A 20,467-nucleotide genomic window follows, 5' to 3' on the forward strand; every position below is an offset into this window, starting at 1 on the left:
ACGGATGGATGAATGAAAGGATGGAGACACGGATGGATGAATGAAAGGATGGAGACACGGGTGAATGGATGAAAGGATGGAGACACGGATGGATGAATGAAAGGATGGAGACATGGGTGGATGGATGAAAGGATGGAGACACGGATGGATGGATGGATGGATGAAAGGATAGATACATGGATGGATGGATGGATGAAAGGATGGAGACATGGATGGATGGATGAAAGGATGGAGACACGGATGGATGAAAGGATGGAGACACGGTTGAATGGATGGATAGATGGAGATGTGGTTGGATGGATAGATGGGGATATGGGTGGATGGTTTGAGGAGTTGCTTTGAATATAATTAATGAATTAAATAGCATTTTTTGGTTTGTGACGCTCACATGCAGTAAAGTTCCGTTGTAAAGTGAACGTGTCACCAGAGAAAAATGGAGGCTGTCAAAGCAACGTCACATTCTGCAAATGCTAGTTACTTGGCTGTCATGTTTATCCTCCTGCTTTAATACATGAAATCCTTTATCTGGGACAGGATATACATAGGAAACATATACATCATCTTATCATTGTGACAGCCAGACAACCTGCATCTTCAGGAGTGGATTGGGGATGACCGTCTCCATGCATCTCTATGGATAGGTTTGCTTTAAAGAGACGATAACATTTTGTATATTAAATATATATATATAATCATGTCGGGGGGACCATGTGAGGGGGGGGGGGTACTGCCTACCCTGGAGTTGTGTTTGAAATAACTAGAAATGCGCAGGAAATCCACCATACAGAATTTATTGACAAGTAATAAAGATCAGTCTCAGGCAATCACTATCAGCTGAGTCCAATGAGAGATGAAAATGAGGGTCACATTACACTTCAGAGCAAAGACTGCGACTTCTCTGTCCGCCCTTATAACAAATGTAAAAAATGTGGCAACAATCAAAAAAAAGAAAAAAAGGGAATTTTACTAACTTTTGCTCCTGCAGAGCATTGCAACCACATCACTGCCTCAGTGTGCAGAGCGTCGCTCGCCTCCGGGATGTCATGCCGCTCACTGCCTCAGTGTGCAGAGCATCGCTCGCCTCCGGGATGTCATGCCGCTCACTGCCTCAGTGTGCAGAGCATCGCTCGCCTCCGGGATGTCATGCCGCTCACAGACATTCTGGACTGGAGCGCAGCGGGGGCGGGGCAGTGCAGCCTGCAGCGGCCCCAATCAATGTAGCGGCCCGCGGGAATGCGAGCAGGGGGCGTGTGACGTCACGCGTGACGCGTCGACGCTTTTCACGCACGTCGACGAATTTTAGTAGTCGACGAGTCGTGACAGCCCTAGTCCTCAGCCAGGGTGTTTCTTCCTACGGAAAAACTCCAAAAGCTCCAGACTGCGGTTCATCTGTTAATGTTCAACGACTGATCATCCCTTCGGACCTGTATGAGAGTTCTGGGACTGTTGGTGTCGTCCTTCGAGGCGGCCCCCTTCGCTCAATTCCACACGAGGATACTGCAGAAGGAAATTCTTCTCAAGTGGAACAAGCACCGAATTCTCTGGACCTTCGGATTCGGCAAAGCCACGGGACCAGCTCCAGCCGGGGAAATCCTTCCTCCCTATTTACTGGACAATTGTCACTACGGATGCAAGTCTGTCCGGGTGGGGGGGGGGGTCCTCAATCGGGTCTCGGCTCAGGGAGTCTTGTCCCTGGATGAATCCAGGTTGCCGATCAATGTCCTGGAGCTGAGAGCGATCCGGCTTTGCCTGGCCCACTGGACTATGCCACAGACGTTTCTTAAGTCAACCACCAAGGGGGCACCAAGAATGTCCTTGCGGCCCTGGATGTGGAAGGCATTCTACGTTGTGCGGAGCCCCATGTTCCTGCTCTCTCTGCTATCCACATTCCAGGTGTGGAAAATTGGCAGGCGGATTACCTCAGCCCCCAGGCCTTAGATGCAGGGGAGTTATCCCTGCATCCGGAGATGTTCCAGCAGTTGTGCCTTCGTTGGGGCACTCCATATGTGGATCTGTTGGCATCTCGAATCAACAGGAAAGTACAGAGGCTTGTGGCTTGCTCTCGGGACCCTCTGGCAGAGGCCACAGATGCGCTGGTGGCCCCTTGGGGTCAGTACCAGCTGATCTATGCCTTTCCTCCTCTCAAGTTGCTGCCAAGACTTCTTCACGGGATCGAGTCAGAAGGGATTCCGCTTGGTACGCCGACCTGGTCAGGCTTGTCGCAGACGCTCCGTGGAGACTTACTCTAAGGGAGGATCTGCTGTCTCGGAGGCCGATCTTCCATCCTGCTTTATGGTTGCTGGCTTTGACGGCTTGGCTGTTGAAAGCCAGGTGCTGAAGGACAGAGGGAATTGTCTGATTCAGTGATTCCCACTCTGCTTAAAGCGAGAAAAGCGACTTCTTCAAAGATTTATCATCGCACGTATATTGCATGGTGTGAGTCCCTTGGGATTCCCCCCTCGCTCCTATTCGGTGGCTCGGATCTTGGCTTTCCTTCAACTGAGAGTTGATCGAAAAGTTGGACTTGAGTACTGTTAAGGGTCAGGTTTCGGCCTCGGCTATTTTCTTCCAAAGGCCATTGGCCACCTATTCCCTGGTGCGTAACTTCATCCAGGGGGTGTGACACCTGGTACCTCTGGTGTGACCTCCATTGCATCTGATATCTGATATTCAGTGCATCGATTATCAGTGTAGACCCATCAAGCATGCCCACAAGTGCCCACCTAAAGTTCCAACCTGTGCCCATTAGGGATGCCAATCAGTGCCCATCAGAAATGCCTGTCAGTGCCTCCTCATCAGTACCCATCAGTGCTGCACAGTGCCCATCAGTGAAGGAGAAAACGTATTTATTTACAAAATTTTTTATATATAAAAAATAAATATATAAAAATAAATATATAAAAATAAAAAACCCAGTGGTGATCAAATACCACCAAAAGCTCTTTTTTTGGGAAAAAAAATAAAACAATTTCACATGGGTACGATGTTGCATGACCCTCCAATTGTAATTAAAAATGTGACAATACTGAAAGCTGAAAATTGTCCTGGGCAGAAAGGGGGTGAAAGTGCACTGTATTTAGGTGGTTAAAATCTCTGCAAGTCATAGTGAAATCAGAACTGTTGATCTGCTTAGTAGTTCTGTTTCGTAAAATATTGAAGTCAGAGGGTCAACTGCTCTAAAATAGTTTGATGAATTCCTAAAATAGTTTGATGAATTCCAATCTTTCTCCTACTTTTTTAATCTTCACAATTCTTCCAGGTCAGCATCTCAAACAGTAGCCAGTGATCCTTATAACAGGCAGGCTGGTGGCATTTTAGAAGGTTTTAGAGAAGGTTAGCTATGCCTTGCCCCATTTTCTGTTTTCTGAATGCAAAGCACCTGGGCTTTGGGGGTTTCTTTTTGGAGATTCAGACAATGGCGTGTGTGCACTTGGGAGAATCTGCTTTATAGATTTAATGATGTTCTGAAGTAATATCCCACAATGAGCATTTATTAAGTATGCTGTGTAACGCAACACCTGTTTCATGCCTTAGGATGGCAAAGAATAAGCTCAAGTCATCAGAGAAAATTGAGAAAAAGAAGACTATTTCCGAAAGCAGTGTGGAAGTCCCAAAGGCTAAAAAGAAGAAATTGAATCCCAAGGTTAGTACAGGGGGTTTCTTTCTTAAAATGCAAGCTGAATACACACTTTTACATGGGAATATGGAGTACATAGGGGTTCCAGCAGAAACAGAAACTCAATTTGCTGGCTTTTTATAAAGCGTATATTGCAGCTTCCTGAACTGAACTGAAAGAGATACATTTGCATTGAATGGCATGCAGACATATGATAGGTGGGCTCATCACTGCCCTTAATGTTAATCATTTATTTTCCTAATCAAAAATATATATCTTTTGCTGCCTCCCCTTCTCCTGAATTGTGTTGCAATTGGCAAGGCTAAAAGGATGTGAACATTGACTGACAGATGTAGAGATGTGTAAACGGCGTAAGAATGGTTATGATTAGTATAAAAAATACCCACTCCTGAATAAAAAAGGATATAACCAGCAACATTTACCTTCTCCATTGTCCAGTGTTGGCCCCATTCTGTGGTCCAGGACCTGTACTTTTCTTGATTGAATGACACCCAGCCCTAGAATGCAATATTAAAGGCAGCACACAGTATATTCCTATTTATTTTTCAAAAGTTCAGACCACCGAAAACCATAAAGGAGAAATAGTTTTAGATTTGCTGAATCGTAAAGTACTTACTAACTCCCTTCAACAGCCCCTGCACCTCATTCACCTTCTAGTTCTCCATTAATGCAGCCAGAAATGTTCAGAAGTGACCAGAAGTAGGGGAAACAAAATAGGGAAACCTGTTATAGGCTCTGGTCCACAGGGGCCTTATGGTTAAAGCAAAACTGCACACTAAATCGAAATAAAATGTTAGCAAGTAAAGTTTTATGGTAGAAGGGGGGGGGCTTCGTAACTCTCTTCTGCCCTAAGAGCCGGTTCACATACAGGCGACCCGACTTGCCGGGGCGACCTGTGAAGTCGCGGTGCGCGCTGTATTCATATAATTGAAGTCAATGCAGGTCGCTCCAGGTCGCCCCAAAGTAGTACAGGACCCTTTTTCTAAGTCGGAGCGACTTGTGTCGCTCCTATTAGAACAGGTTCTGTGCTAATCTATGGCAGGCGACCCACGGCGACTTGTCAGGCGACCAAGTCGCCTGTCAAGTCGCCCCAGTGTGAACCGGCTCTAAAACCTCTTACTATTGTTGATAACAAATTGTTTTCTAAATATACACTGACTGCCAAACTTGTAGAGTTTAGGCACCGTTCACATCTATGCAGTTTGCGATTGGTACATTCTATCGTGCATTTTTCTCTGCGCTTTGTGTTTTTTGCACATGTGGTTTTGCCATGATTTGCATTTGTTATACTTTTTTTTGCCAATTTGTTGCTGGGCACATTAAAAAATGCAAGTTTCGGTAAACATTAGCATTTAAAAAAGTCCCACACCCTTTTCAAAAACACAGTGGCTGAAAAAAGCATAGATGTGAACATAGGAAACCATGTTAAATGGACTGTAGTGCGTTTCTGCAAAAAAAATGCATAGGTGTGAACCAGACCTTAGGTCTCATGCACACAGAACGTTTAAAAAAACAGCAGCGTTGCTGCCAGGAAAAAGCAGCAGTAAAAACTTGCTTTTAGCCGCATTTTTGACTAGTGTTTACAATCTGTGGGGTACTGTCAAGAGGAGAGAATCTGTGGGGTATTGTCTGGAGGAAGATGAGAGACCCCAGACCAAACAATGCAGACGAGCTGAAGGCCACTATCAAAGCAAACTTGGCTTCCATGCCTCGGCAGTGCCACAGGCTTATCGCCTCCATGCCACGCCGCATTAATGCCGTAACTCACGCAAAAGGAGCCCCAACCAAGTATTTAGTGCATACTATACTGTACATGGACATACTTTTCTGTAACAACAGTTCTGTATTAAAAATCTTTTTTTATTTTTTATTTATTGGTCTTGTGTAGAGTTGAGCGAACACCTGGATGTCCGGGTTCGGCCGAACTTGAAAAAAAAGTCCGGGTTCGTGACCCGGACTTAACCCGAACTTTACCCCGATCCCGAACCCCATTGAAGTCAATGGAGACCCGAACCTTTGAGCACTAAAATGGCTCTAAAACAAACATGGAAAGGGCTAGAGGGCTGCAAATGGCAACAAAATCATCTTCAGAGCATGGCAAGGTCTCTGCAAACAAATGTGGATAGGGAAATAACTTAAAATAACATAAAAAACAGAAAAATAAAAAATAATCATCTTGAATGATGTAGTAGGAGGACGAGGCCCATATGGAGTAGGAGATTGAGGTGGCGGAGGATTTGGCGGTGTAGGTGGAAGCGGCGGTGGAGGAGGAGGACGAGGCCCATATGGAGTAGGAGGTTGAGGTGGTGGTGGATGTGGCGGTGTAGGTGGAAGCGGCGGTGGAGGAGGACGAGGTAGCCAACACTGGTTTTTGTTTTTAATTTTATTTCTTTTTAAATACCCCAAAAGAGTGAGAAAGATCAAAAATACAACAATGGCTGGGTAAGGCCGGTATACATGTCTATTTGGCACAAGATACGGACAAGTCCTGTGGGATCCATGCCTGGTTCATTTTAATGAACGTGAGCTTGTCCACATTGGCTCTGGACAGGCGGCTGCGCTTGTCTGTGATAACGCCCTCAGCCTTGCTAAATACACGTTCAGGTAATACACTGGCTGCAGGGCAGGCCAGCACCTCCAAGGCGTAAAGGGCAAGCTCAGGCCATGTGCCCAATTTGGAGACCCAGAAGTTGAAGGGGGCAGACCCGTCATTCAGTACGTGTATAGTCGGTAAGGAACTGTATATGGTAAGGAACTGTGATGGCGGCGGGGGGGCTTTTTTCCCCCTTCTGGGTTGAGTTTGGCCTTAGAAAAGGTATGTGTCCCTGGTTGTGGGCCGGGCTTTCCCAAAGCTGTCTAAGTTCTGGGGCCTTCTGGTAGGAATGGGGCTGCACTGGTCTTGCCAGGGACCATGATTCTAAAAAGCCTATGGTGTATGTGCCCCTGGAGTGGCAGTCCAGGGGTGCCATAATTCACGGTGTATGGCAACACTATGAGTATGGCACCAAGGACACTGCACTTCCTACACACTTTTTTCACACCTGCCTCTGGGGCCGGGCCTTTTGGTCAGGAGTATACCTATGGACAATACCCCCCAGAGGAATTTTCTATTCCCGGCCGAAGGGCCTGCCATGGTATTGCAACGTGGCACTAACCTTGCACTTCTCCACTATCCCTTTTCCCACTCTTATGTGTTGTGTGTCTCACGTTTTGTGTTTTTTATTGTGGCGGTACACTTTATTTTGCACAGCATGATTAGTAGGGTGTAGGTCCTTGGGCCTGTCCCTGAAAGTCTTGGGAGGAGGTGGATATGGCCTTCTGGCTTGGTTCGCCCTCTCTCATGGGGTCTCTCTTCGGGAGAGCCCCACCTAGTACTTGGGGTGGTCTGTTTCAGCAGACCTCCTAAAGAACGGGGCTGCCTTGTTTCGGCCAGGTTAGCCAGTGTAAGTACCCCCAGTCCATGTTGGGAGCCTTGCGCCCCGGGAGATCAGGGTCAAGGACCATGTGTACACCCTGTGCACTTTTTGTGTTTCACATTTTTGGTGTGCACTTTTTTATGCACCCACCGGGTGATAGTCTGAGTGTGTTCACACACCACGGGCTTAAAAAACAAACAAACAGCTGGTGGTCCTGGTTGTTGTGGCGTCAAAGCTTTCCACATTTCATACATGCTAACCCTGCCTTATGAGATGCTGGCGGTGCCCTGGCTGCGTTGGCGACCTCCTCCTCCTCTGCCTTCGCCTTGTGCTTCCACTGTGCCCCCACTGTCAGGTGGGAATGCCACCAGCATTGCTTCTCGACCTTTTGGCTAAGATCAAGTGTAGTATCTGTTGTTATCAGTTATCTGGGTGCCACCCTGCTGTGAACAGGGTTCCTCCTCCTCCATCTCCTCCTCCTCCTCATCCTCCACCTCATCATCCTCCAGAACTGTGCCCTTGCTAAACAATTGTGTACCTGGCATTTGTGGGTGCAGGAACCAACCTTCTGAGCCACTTGCGAATGACTGCCCTGAAAGCCTTGGAAATGATCACTGCTCCGGAGGCGGTAGAGGATGAGGAAGTAGAGTAGAAGGAGTTAGCAACAGGAGGCAAACTGAAGTGCCCTGCAATCCTCGGTGGTGGAAGGAGATGCGCCAAACAAATTTAAAGGGTGTATCTCACAGTAACATAATCGGCAAACGCTGCAAAATTATACATTTTCCCCTAAATGGGTGTTTATTGAATAGCAGTATAGAACAACAGTATCTAAAAGGGTGTATCTCACACGCACAGATACAGACTAGGCCGCAATTTAATATCTTTCTTTCCCCTACATGGGTGTTTATTGAATAGCAGAATAGAACAACAGTATCTAAAAGGGTGTATCTCACACGTACAGATGCAGACTAGGCCGCAATTTTAATATTTTTTCCCTAAATGGGTGTTTATTGAATAGCGGAATAGAACAACAGTATGCAACGGGTGTATCTCACACGTACAGCTACAGACTAGGCCGCAATTACATTTTTATCCCCTAAATGGGTTTTTATTGCAAAGCGGAATACAACAGTATGCAGTGGGTGTATCTCACTGTGCCATATGCAGACTAGGCTGCAATTAAATTTTTTTCCACTAAATTGTTTTTTTTGCAAAGTGGAATACAACAACAGTATGCAATGGGTGTATCACACTGTAACCTATGAATGAAAATCTGAAAAATAATTGTCCCCTTAATTGGTGCTTGTTGAATAGCAGATTTGAGATGCAGTGTCTAAACGCTGTAAATCACAGTAAAATATGAAGGAAAACGTTTTTTTTCTTTTTTAAGTGCAGATTAAGCAGACACATATGCACTCAGCTTGCATTAAATGGGCAGCACCACACGTCGCCCACCTAACAGACTGATAAAAGTTTTTTTTTTCTCCTCTCTCCTCCTCACTGGGCTCAGGTCAGGGCATAAAGATCGTGCACTGCACCCCCACACAATCAAATCAATGTAGATTGCTGTCTGATTAAAGAAGATTCTTCCTATGCTTTCCCTCAAAGCAATCTCCAGCCTGACCCTACAATAATCTCCCTATCTCTAAATCAGCAGCATCAGGAACCTCTCCCTAGTATAGTTTGAGCAGAGTGACGCGCGGCGCTATGTGACTCCAGCTTATATAGACTCTGGGTCACATGCTGCACTGGCCAATCACAGCTATGCCATTAGTAGGCATGGCTGTAATGGCTTCTAAGGGCACACTAGTTAAACTCTTGCTGATTGGCTGCCTTGCACCTGTAGAAACCGCGCCATTAAAACTGCGCCAAAACTTCAAATAACATTACCGAACAACGGACAGTACCCGAACATACAGTGAAATGTTCGGGTCCGTGTCCGGGTACTGAATACCCAAAAGTCTGGTGTGATCCCGAACAATACAGTCCGGGTTCGCTCAACCCTAGTGTAAAATTCTAATTTTCTGAGATAGTGAATCTAGGGTTTTCACTAGCTGTAAGCCATATACATCAAAATTAAAAGAAAGAAATGCTTGAAATATATCACTGTGTGTAACGCATCTATATAAACTAGGAGTTTCATTTTTTGAATTGAATTACTGAAATAAATTACCTTTTTTGATGATCTGATTTTATGATGCACCTGTACATATAACTGACATTTTTGCTTTCAGGTCTAATGCTGCTTTAATACATCCCTGAACTCGTACCCACTCTTTAAAAAAAAAAAAAAAGTTTGAATTGGCTTCAAGCCAATATATGTAAATCAGTCCCTGTGATGATGATCATGCGGTGATAGTCATTGGTATCTCATGTTGGAATCAGACATAGATTGATTAATAATGAGCTGGCTGAGAAGGATACAGAGAAAGACTCCACTAATGATCTGTGGAGAGGGGCCCTCCAATCTGCTCTTTTCCCAAGTACCAGCTTTGTTCACATAGCAAAAATGTAAACTATGCTAGCAAATTTATCTCCCAGGCTAATTGTCTTCATCGTGTGTCAAACCACCATTGTTTGCATGTGGTTTACAAATTTCCGACTTTTATTTAGTATTGAAGCCCCTCATTATTATTATTTAATATTTGTATGTCAGAGGATGCGGAAACCTGGCATGGAGAGCCTTCAGCACACCAGCTGGAAAGGAGATACAAGTCCCAGCTTTGACTGTCAGCCACTGGTTTCAAATACTGTAGTTCTTTTCATAGTCCTAGACTATTGGGTTTAAACATTTGTGGCTCACAATTGTTAAAGGGTAATTCCAACCAATAGTGATATTTCAGTATTATTGGGTGCTGTGGGCTTCATCTTACTAAACTTAAAACAGCCCTAAACCCACTAAGACCCTAAACTATCACCCTATCTTTTCTATAATCCGCAATAATATCTTACCTATAGCAACTGTGAGGTTGGTGTAAGAGGGGTCATTTTTACAGATTAGGTTGTACAGGAGGGGGTGGTTGAGAAATAGCCTAGAGTCTTAGGTTAACTCTGATTAAATATTTGCAGTTCTCAGCTCCACCCCACATTCCCCTGCCAATGGAGCCTTGCGCCTATTGTTGCAAATTAAATAATCTCACTTTTTTCTCTGTTCTCTAAAACACAAACTAAAATAAATATCTGGCAGGGACTATCAGAACCTTCTGTAATGGTTGTGTATGGTGGTCCTATTTTCTTCAAATATTAGTTAACTATAAAAAGCATATGGTTTAAAGTATTGCAGTTTACAACTTTTAATGCTGCTGGCTTCTTCTCTCTCAGCACTGCTTCCTTCCTCCTTCACATAAAAGTGTAGGGAGACACAACTCTAATCCCTGCATGCAAGGTTGGGTCCATAGATCATGGCAGATCATGGAGTCACCCTGAATCAGGAAACCGTGGCCAGTAGTCATGGCTCCAGTTTTTTTTTTTTTTAATATTATCAAATATCGTTTGTACAACAAAAACCATATAAAGAAGTACAAAATACTTGTAGTGTACAGAGATTGGATAAGAGCCAGCCATGTCATACATGACACACAAAAGAACATTTGTGAACAGATATAAACAAGTCAACCAGAGCTTGCTGTTTGGTATCTTACACAGGGTATCATTTCTTTTCTGCTTATGGGAAAAAAATGGAGATCACAAGCTCAAAACAAAAGAAAAAATGCTGAAACACTTGGTGGGGTAAAGGACTTGGACTCCTAGAAGAGGGAGCCAAATAAACCTTAGAGTTGTAAAAGTCTATCCATCACTAACTGCGGGGGAGCAAGGCCGGGGTTGTCCAGCCAACTGTGCCAGATAAGGTTATACTTCTGCATCGCATTTTGGTGGTGGTAGGCCAGTAAGAAGGAATTAACATATTTAACCTACTCTGATCTCGTAGGCACTGTAAATGACATCCAGAATCGGGCAATTAGCTTTCTAGCTAAGTACAATAACTTAGTGATCATAATGTAAACACCTGGTGGGTACATTTCAGAATCTCCTGCTCCAAGTAGACACACTAATAGAGTTAAAGGTATGGGTACTTGAGCGAGAACAAAAATAGTCTGTAGGACCTCAGTCCAACATCGTGTGAGTTTTGGGCAGTGCCAGATCATGTGTATGAAATCACCTCTATGCACCTTACATTTAGGACATAATAGTGTATTATCTCTCCGGCCCCAGTCAAACAATGTATCAAGTGTGCGATGTTCTTTATGGAGGATAAACAGTTAGGGCTCCAGTTAAGGGTTAAAAAGTAAAGAAGCTGCATACTCAGTAAGTGATTGAATCAGCTACTAAAAGTGCTTAAAAAGCTGAGGGTTTAATATCACTTCAAGCATTGCAAAAAAAAAAAGTAAAATACTTTATTAAAAACGTATAAGTGGATATTTTTTGTATATATTGCAAGTGCAACACTATAAACACAATCCATCCAGATATACCAAGTAAATAAATATGCATTAATATAAAACAAATAAATACATTCAATTAGGTAATAGTGCACAGTGAATAAGTAAACATGAAATTTTACTGAATTCATCAAATACATAGAGCATACGGTAGTTCATAAAACCAAACCTGTGGAATACTCAGAACATAACATTGTCATAATATATATATATATATATATATATATATATATATAAATTCCCCACTATATAAGTGTTTGGGTGGATCTTTTCAGTAGCTTTGGATATTGAAGATTTTCGCAACCATCACCATTCCCCAGTGAGCACACTCACTTTCCAGGATGGACCTTAAAATGATAAAAGGTCTAATCACAGCTTCTTCCCTTCAAACTGTGAACAGCTCTCACAAGATATCAATCACCTCCAATATCTACTTTTCTGAAGTGCTCAATGAATGAAAAATGATAGACTACATAGTGCTCTCTGTTACCTAAAACCTTTTATGTAAAATAACTAAAAAAAACGTAACTGTTAAATAGGTGTATTTTATATAACTACAGATCTGCTTGAATAAAATACCTGCGTGTTTTGGAATTCAGTTTTATAAAGCTGTGTTGACTAGTTTTTGCTTTGATTTGTGGTTGGGTACATGCAGCATTTACCGGTATTTTTCTGCTGCATTTGATCTATATGTTTTTTCTCATACATGGCAATGTGAATGCAGACAAGTCAGAAGCAGGACTTAAATGTAGAGACATGGGGACATCATAAGCAATAGGTATTTTTGTTATTTTTCTAAAATGGTTTTGGATTGTGTTATGTTAAAAAAACAGTTACATTTAAATAGGTTTTTTTTTTTTCTAGAAAAGCACTACTTCCCAAATCCAAAATGGGGCAAAAAAGTCTGGGGACTGGGGAATTTACTAAAACGGAAGCACCCAGAATCTAATACAGCTCTACATACAAACCAGTCACCTTCCAGGTTTAAGCCCACGGGCAGGTTTGAAATCATGCAAGTTCAGCTGGACGCGTACAATATCCAACCAGCATTTCAGTCCGACTTCGGGGGCGGTTTGAGAGACATCTGTGCGGGTTCATGCAAAGATGTCTATTTAAATTGCCCCCAAAGTCGCCAAAAGTAGTACAGGAACTACTTTTGGGAATTGGTGCGGTGCCGCAAAGTCGGCATTGTACCGATTCGGAGGTTTCTGTTACTGGCAACAGGCTCCTATGGGAACGGGGGAGAATTGTCAAAGCTTGAATTGAACAAGCTGAAGTTAGAAGCTGATTGGCTATAATGCACAGCTGCACCAGATTCTGTGTGCATGAGTTTTAGTTGTAAAAGACAGTGTAAATTCTGTATATACTGTAACTATATTCTATTTTGCATGTTTTGCTTATGTATTGCACACGCCACTAATAATGTTTTAATTACATGTTTGTATTCTTTTGCGTCCTGATTATCCCGCCTATGTAATGCCCCTAATTACCATTAAAGTACAGTTGTAATATTAATGTAATGTAAATTAATGTAATATTAATGTGATACCTACGTAAGCATGTTTATAAAAAAACGTAAATTTCGCCTAATAAACAGAATAGTTATTTGGAAAGATGTTCAGTGAATCTTTTTGTGTCTGTTCCCTACTGCTGTAGTTATTATTAATTTGGAAGCTCTCACTTTTGAGTTTAGTTTTGGGACACATTTGAGACCCCTTCATTTTGACTTGTACGAAGAAATAAAGGAAAGCCAACAATATGCACAACCAAAGCAACAACAAACACAAATGTTCACTGCTCCTATTCAACCTCTGCATCCCACATCTATCAAATGTTCTTCACAGACTAATGTCAGAATCCGAACACACATGCCTGTGTACTCTAGTCCTCATACCCTGTTTTTTTTCAGCTGATTGTGGATGCTTCCTTGTATTATATAACAGATTACCAGGGTGGTTCTGTGATTCACAAATTTATGCAGCAATATGTGCTGATTCCCAGGACAAAGTATTTGCAGCTGGGAAAATAGCTGAAACTTTGAAGATAGTTTTCCCATGCTAAAAAATCTTCCATTTCCAACTGTTTCTTGTGTAAACATTTGTGGGTACCTTACACTGCTTACTGCTTTGCTTTAAGTCTATGGTGGAATATTGCTTAAGTCTTTCTAGTTACAGGGCTGAAGGCCTGGGGCAGCACACCATTACCATTAGTTGTTGAGTGCTTTTTCATCAATCACATCATATATATCTCCAGTGGATTCCCCTAAATAAAACCAGAATTGAATTGTGCTGCTTTCTCGCTCACATCCACTGTCTATATTGTAAAGAGTCACGGAAAGATTACCGTGAACTGCATAGATTAATTTACTCTGGCTCATTTTTTCTTTTTTTAGTTTAGGGTGGAATGCATGTGATTGACAATTTTTGTTATTTTTTAATTATGGCTTGTAAACCTTTTTTCCTCCTTTTTATACCCCTGTCATTCCCACACAATAGATGGGGTGGATTGTAATTGTCACTGGCAAAAGAAGTCAAGGACACAAGTTAAAACAATCAGTGGTTTTTCAAAAGCCTGTAACTTGTCAGTCCCTGCCCACTGCTTTCTGGATTGAGAGCACTGCTTCTGTTACTGAAACCCTCCCACTGTGGATGGTTTAAACCATGTCAATATTTTAACCTTTTCCCGAGTACCTGTCTCCAGCCCAAAGGGTCCAAGTACCTGTCTCCAGCCCATCAGAGTACCCAACTACTTGTCTCCACCCCAGAGTGTCCGAGTACCTGTCTGCAGCCCATCCGAGTACCCAAGTACCTGTCTGTAGCCCATCAAAGTACCTGAGTACCTGTCTCCAGCCCATCAGAGTACCCGAATACTTATCTCCAGCCCATCAGAGTACATGAGCACCTATCTGCAGCCCATCAGATTACCTTTAGTACCTGTCTGCAGCCCATCAGAGTACCCAAGTACCTGACTGCAGCCCATCAGAGTACCCGAGTACCTGTCTGCAGCCCATCAGAGTACCCAAGTACCTATTTGCAGCCCATTAGAGTACCCGAGTACCTGTCTCACTGGGTAATTTTGTGGGTGTTTCCATTGTACTGGTGCACTAGGGCCTTAAAAGGTGTGATAGGTAGTCAAGAAATGACTTGTGTAATTTATGCTCCTAGAACGCCTGAAGGTGCTGCTTGGAAGTTGGTCCTCTGTATGTGGCCAGGCTGTGTAAAAATCTCACATGTGGTATTGTCCTATTCAGGAGGAGTAGCAGAATGTACTTTGGGTTGTAGTTTACTATGTACATGCTATGTGTTAGAAATATCTTATAAATTGACAACTTTGTGTAAAAAAAAATAAAATAAGTTTTTATTTTATTTCCACAATTTCCAAAAACTTGTGGAAAAAAATGACATGTTAAAAGACTCCTAAATGCCTCATAGAATATACTTTGGGGTCATTTTGTGGGTGTTTCCATTGTTCTGGTGCTCCAGGGCCTTCGAAAGTGTGATCGGTAGTCAGGAAATTAGATGTGTAATTTATGTTCCTAGAAAGCCTGGAGGTGCTACTTGTATGTTGGGCCTCTGTATGTGACCAGGCTGTGAAAAATTCTCACACATGTGGTATCACAAACTCAGGGGGAGTATCAAAAAGTGTTTTGGGGTGTAATTGCAAGTATGCCTATGCTGTGTGTTAGAAATAACTTGTTATTGTGACAATTTTGTGTTAAAAAAACAAAAAAAAATAATTTCATTTTCCCAGGAGTGGTGGGAAAAAAATACAACTCTAAAAACTTACCATGCCTCTTACAAAATACCTTGGACTGTCTACTTTCCAAAAAGGGGTCAGCTGGGGGATATTTATACTGTCCTGACATTTCAGGGCCTCAAGATAAATGATAGGCCGTCAGTATATCATGTGTGCTCAATTTTCTATGATTGGTACCATAGCTTGTAGACTTTATCTTTCACACAGGCTATTTTAGATTGTAAGCTCTAACGAGCAGGACCCTCTGATGTCTACTGTATTAAAGTGTATTGTATTTGTACTGTCTACCCTCAAGTTGTAAAGCGCTGCGTAAACTGTCGGTCCTATATATTAATAATATATATTATACACTAATTTGTGTTATTTTTACCAAAGATATTTGGCAGTATAAATTTTGGTCCAAATTTATGAACAAAAATTACTTATTTGCAAAATGATATAATCTAAACTTAAAAAAAAGTTTTTTTTATTGGTTTTTCCAAAATTTTAGTTTTATATTGCAAAAAATAAAACCCCAGTGGTGATTATATACCACCAAACGAAAGCTCCATTTGTGTTAAAAAAAAAAATACCCCAAAAATGATAAATGTTGCTTGGGTACAGTGTAGCATGACTATTTGTCATTCAAAGTATGTGAGCACTGAAAGCTGAAAATTGGTCTGGGCAGGAAGGGGGTAAAAGTGCCCTGTATTGAAGTTGTTAAAACTTTTTGCCTTCTGTGTTTCTTTGGGAAAATTTTTCTTTACTTCCTGTCATGTAAACATAAGATAAACGTGAGATAAAATCTCTCCACAGTGGAGAAATTAGGGAGTTATCCCCAGAATAAGTGCCCCCTTTGGAAGATTCCTCTCTTTCTGTTCTGGTGAAAGCTCAAAATCTTGCCAAACATCCCCCTACTTTCAGTCCCATTGATGGCTGTTTACAGGAAAAACAGAAAGAGAGTCTTACTAGCAGGGACATATATGGCAAAAAAGACAGGTGCTAAATCCGCTCTGCACAGCTTTGCTTCTGAAGACCTCTGTGCCAGGTTTTCTTCATTCTTCACATGTACACCATGGCCCTATTTGTTCATATGGGGAGCTGTACTCAACACGGCCTCCAATGGTACTGCAGAGTGTGGAAGGCCCCATAGGAGCGAATAGGGCCTTGTGCAGGCTTAAGATGAAACTGGTTTCTCTCAAACAACATAATGGCGTGATCGTGGGTGCCCGGAGGCAATCGGGGCCACTAGCCCCGCGCTTCGGATTTCCCACTGGCAAGTGGGCACGGGCCCACAGGATCGCTCCCGCAAACTGCCGTACAGGTACGGCGAATTGCGGGAGCCTGACGACCTGCCGCTGTATAACTGCAGCGACTTGTGGGCAAGTGGTTAAAGTGCCCAAGTTCCTAAGATGACCATTCTTCATTATCTGTCTTTTCTGCAGTCTGTGTATGCATGTAACGTGCTTTGTTATGACTAATGTCTTAAAATGGATGTAAAACCTTGGGCAGTGCTTTTGTTTGCAAGAGCTAAGTTTAGTTTTTGGAATAGTTTGTTACCAGAGATACAGGGTTGAATCTGTGTAGGTAAATTGTGTTTTGGCTGAAGAGAACTATTGATGTCTCTTACACATCATACTTCACATTACTGACAACAAAGAATTTTACATGTTAGCTCAAGTAAGAAAGCAACTGCTGTCGCACAAGTTCTAATATCTTAAAGAAAGCTCCTCTTTGGACCCTTTGTCTATCTCCATTTTAGTGCAAACACATTATTATACCCAATTTCTTGGCAAAAGAGGGGCTTTCATGTAGTAAATAGATACTAAAACATGTCAAGCCTTAAAGTGATACTCAACACACGGTTTAATTTACATTGTTCCTTCTATTTCTGTATATGAATGATGGCACTTAATTTTAATAAAAAAAAAAAAAAAAAAAACTCTAAGTACCTTTTTCCTAATCGATTATAACACTGTCACATGACCAAGATCTTTCCAACATAAGCAGGAGGAGCTTTTAGTCCTTTGCTGCTGGTTGTATGTTAAAAAAAAAATGCATCTTGTGGATAACCTGGAAATATGAACTCTGAGGGAGTTTGGCTGGATTCTGAATTTTCAGAAGTCTGCTCTGGTTCCGTCCACAAAAATGGACTATCTGGGTCTGAACCTGGACTCGGCCTTAGCCAGAGTGCTCCTTCCTTTGGACAAACTCCGGAAACTGCAGGCTGCAATTCATCTCCTGCTGTCCATCAGATGGTCATCCCTCCGGACTTGCATGCATGTGCTGGGCTTGATGGTGTCTACCTTCGAGGCACTTCCGTTTGCACAGTTCCATAGGAGTTCCTTACAAAGGGAAATTTTTATGCCAATTGGGATAATAATCCGCAGTCTCTGGACAATCAGATCTGGCTGAGCTGGGGAATGAAAAAGTCCCTGGCTTCGTTCTGGTGGCTTCGTTCTCCGGCACTTCGGCTGCTCCAATCCTTCCTCCCCTTGTATTGGACAGTGGTCACCACGGATGCCAGCCTGTCTGGCTAAGTAGGCGTCCTCTGCAAAAATTCTTCTCAGGCGATGTCACTGGAAGAGTCCAGACTACCGATCAATGTCTTTTGCAAGTCCGAGCGATCAGACTGTGCCTGGAACGTTGGAAGGATTGTCTTCAGGGATGTCCAGTGCGCATTCAATCGGACAATGCCATGGCTTATGTCAATCACCAGGGGGCCACAAGAAGTGTCCTAGCAACTCTGGAGGAAGCCGGCATTCTAAGGTGGTCAGAATGGTTTGTTCCAGCCCTCTCCGCCGTACACATTCCCGGGGTGGAAAACTAGCAGGCGGATTACCTCAGTCTGCAGGCGTTGGACCAATGGGACCAACACCTTCATCCGGAGGTGTTTCATCATTTGTGTCTTCGGTGGGCCATCCCCGAGGTGGATCTGTTGGCGTCCCGGCTCAACAGAAAGGTGCAGAGGTTTGAGGCTCAGTCATGGGATCCTCTGGCGGATGCCACAGATGCGCTGGTGGCCCCATGGGGTCAGTATCGTCTGATTTTTCCCACTCTCTGCCAAAGCTTCTACGCAGGATCGGGGCAGAAGGGACTCCGGTCATCTTAGTGGCCCCGAACTGGCCTTGCCAGGCTTGGTACGCCGGTATGGTGCAGCTGGTCAACAACGTTCCTTGGAAACTTCCTCTCAGGAAGGCTCTGCTGTCCCAAGGACCAATCTTCCATCCTGCTTTACAGTCGCTGGCTTTGACGGCTTGGCTGTTGAACGCCAGGTGCTGGTGGATAGAGGTTTGTCTATTAAAAGCTAGGAAATCTACTTCTAAAAAGATCTACCATCGTACAAGGAAGGCGTACATTGCGTGGTGTGAGTCTTTTGGGGTTCATCCTCCCTCCTTTTTGTTGGCTCCCATATTGGCTTTCCTTCAATGGGGGGTTGAGCAGCACCTGGCCTTGAGTACCATCAAGGTCCAGATTTTGGCCTTAACGATTTTCTTTTAACGTTTGTTGGCCACACAGTCCTTGGTGCATACCTTTATGCAGGGAGTTTGACATTTGGCTCCTCCAGTGCGGTCTTCATTGCTGCTGTGGGACCTCAATTTGGTGCTGTCCTTCAGAAACTTCCCTTTAAAAGTCTTCAGGATGTTCCCCTGCTTACGTTGTCCCAGAAGGTGGCCTTTTTGGTGGCTAATACTTCTACGCGAAGGGTGACGGAGCTGGCAGCGTTGTCTTGTCATTCTTCTTATCTGGTTGTTCACAGAGATAAGGTGGTTCTTCGTCCCTGTCCATCGTTCCTTCCAAAGTTTGTCTCTGATTTTCATTTGAATGAAGAGGTGTTGCCTTCCCTATGTCCCAGGCCTAAATCTCCTAAGGAAATTGCCTTGCAGTCTTTGTGTGTGGTACTGGCAATCAGGGTATACCTGGCAGCTATGGAGTCTTTTCGGAAGTCATACTCACTGTTTGTACTCACGGTTGGACTTCGGTAGGGGCACTTAGTGCCTCCTGGGCCTTCCGGCATCAGGCGTCAGTGCTGCAGGTTTGCAAAGCGGGCCCCTGGTCATCTCTGCACAGTATTACAATTTTTTTATTGCTGTTCCCACCCCTCACGTTTGACACTACTTTGGGACGTCCCAACTGTCAAGAAGATAAGGAGTTGTGTCGGTCAATGAACGAAAGAGAAAATGGGATTTTTGACTTACCCTAAAATCCATTTCTCTGATGTTCATTGACAAACACAGTACCCACCCCTCTGTGGAGGTAGTTTTCTTCTGACACTGTAACAAAACTGAATGCTTATAGCTGAGATTGGGAGTATACCCCCTGGGACTGCCCCATAGGCGTAGTCAAGCTTTTTCCTGCCTAGTGTCCTACTCCTGTAAGGGGCAGCAAAACCCAACTGTCAAGAAGATAAAGAGCTGTATCCTTCAATGAACATCAGAGAAATGGATTTTATGATAAGTCAAAAATCCCATTATTGGCATCACTGATAAAAAAATTTACACAGGAGTCGTGAGTTCATACGACCTGTTACTGCGCCATGCGTCTCTTTCCCCTTTTCCAAATTTGCTCACCCTTCCCTTCATCCCCACCACCTCCCCCGCCTCTTTTTTTTTTCCCCTCTCTTTCAAGGCGGCACCTCTGACATATGTTTGTTTTAGCAGGCCCTGGTTCAAACTTTTTTGCATCATTGATGTAATTTGTATTTCCAATGAATATGAGGTTTACATCTTATGTATAGTGTCCCATTTTTTTTTTTTTTTGCTCTCTATTAGGTCTGTTTTACAGTTTTTCTCTTGCTGTAAGGCTCGGTTCACATTGGTGCGATGGAAGACATTGCATGTAATTGGCAGCGCACTGCTGTGCAGATCACATGCGATGTCTATGCAATGCGAATTCAGCAATACAGATTGTATGGCTGAATTTGCATCGCATTCGAACCAAACTCGTACAGGACCCATTTTTTGGTCCGCACCAGAATCGGATTGCACAGGTGTTTACACCTATGCAATCCGATTCCTGTCTGAATTGACAGTTCGCACGGCACTATGCAAACTGATCTGGGGGTGTCATTACTTTTGTATTGACACTCCCAGCAGTTTGCATATGGCAGTGTGAACTGTCTGTGAGTTGGGTGCGATGCGGGAACCCGCAGTGGATTCGCAGGGTTTCCAGCATCGCACCAATGTGAACCGAGCCTAATACTTAAAAAAAAAAAAAAATACAGAATGGCAAAAAAAAAA

At 43.3% G+C, this 20,467-nt stretch overlaps 1 protein-coding gene across 1 annotated transcript in view; it reads left to right on the forward strand.

Moving 5' to 3' along the window:
• The window catches only part of CHLSN (cholesin), a 693,214-nt gene that overhangs the window by 19,174 nt on the left and 653,573 nt on the right, over positions 1–20,467 (forward strand). The window contains exon 2 of the mRNA XM_082261874.1: positions 3,535–3,643. Coding sequence (XP_082118000.1) covers positions 3,536–3,643 — 108 coding nt within the window. The 5' untranslated portion in view covers position 3,535. The remainder of the gene's footprint in view (positions 1–3,534; positions 3,644–20,467) is intronic.

This window comes from Pelophylax lessonae, assembly GCF_965119305.1.
Source record: "Pelophylax lessonae genome assembly, chromosome: 6".
Lineage (NCBI taxonomy): Eukaryota > Metazoa > Chordata > Amphibia > Anura > Ranidae > Pelophylax > Pelophylax lessonae.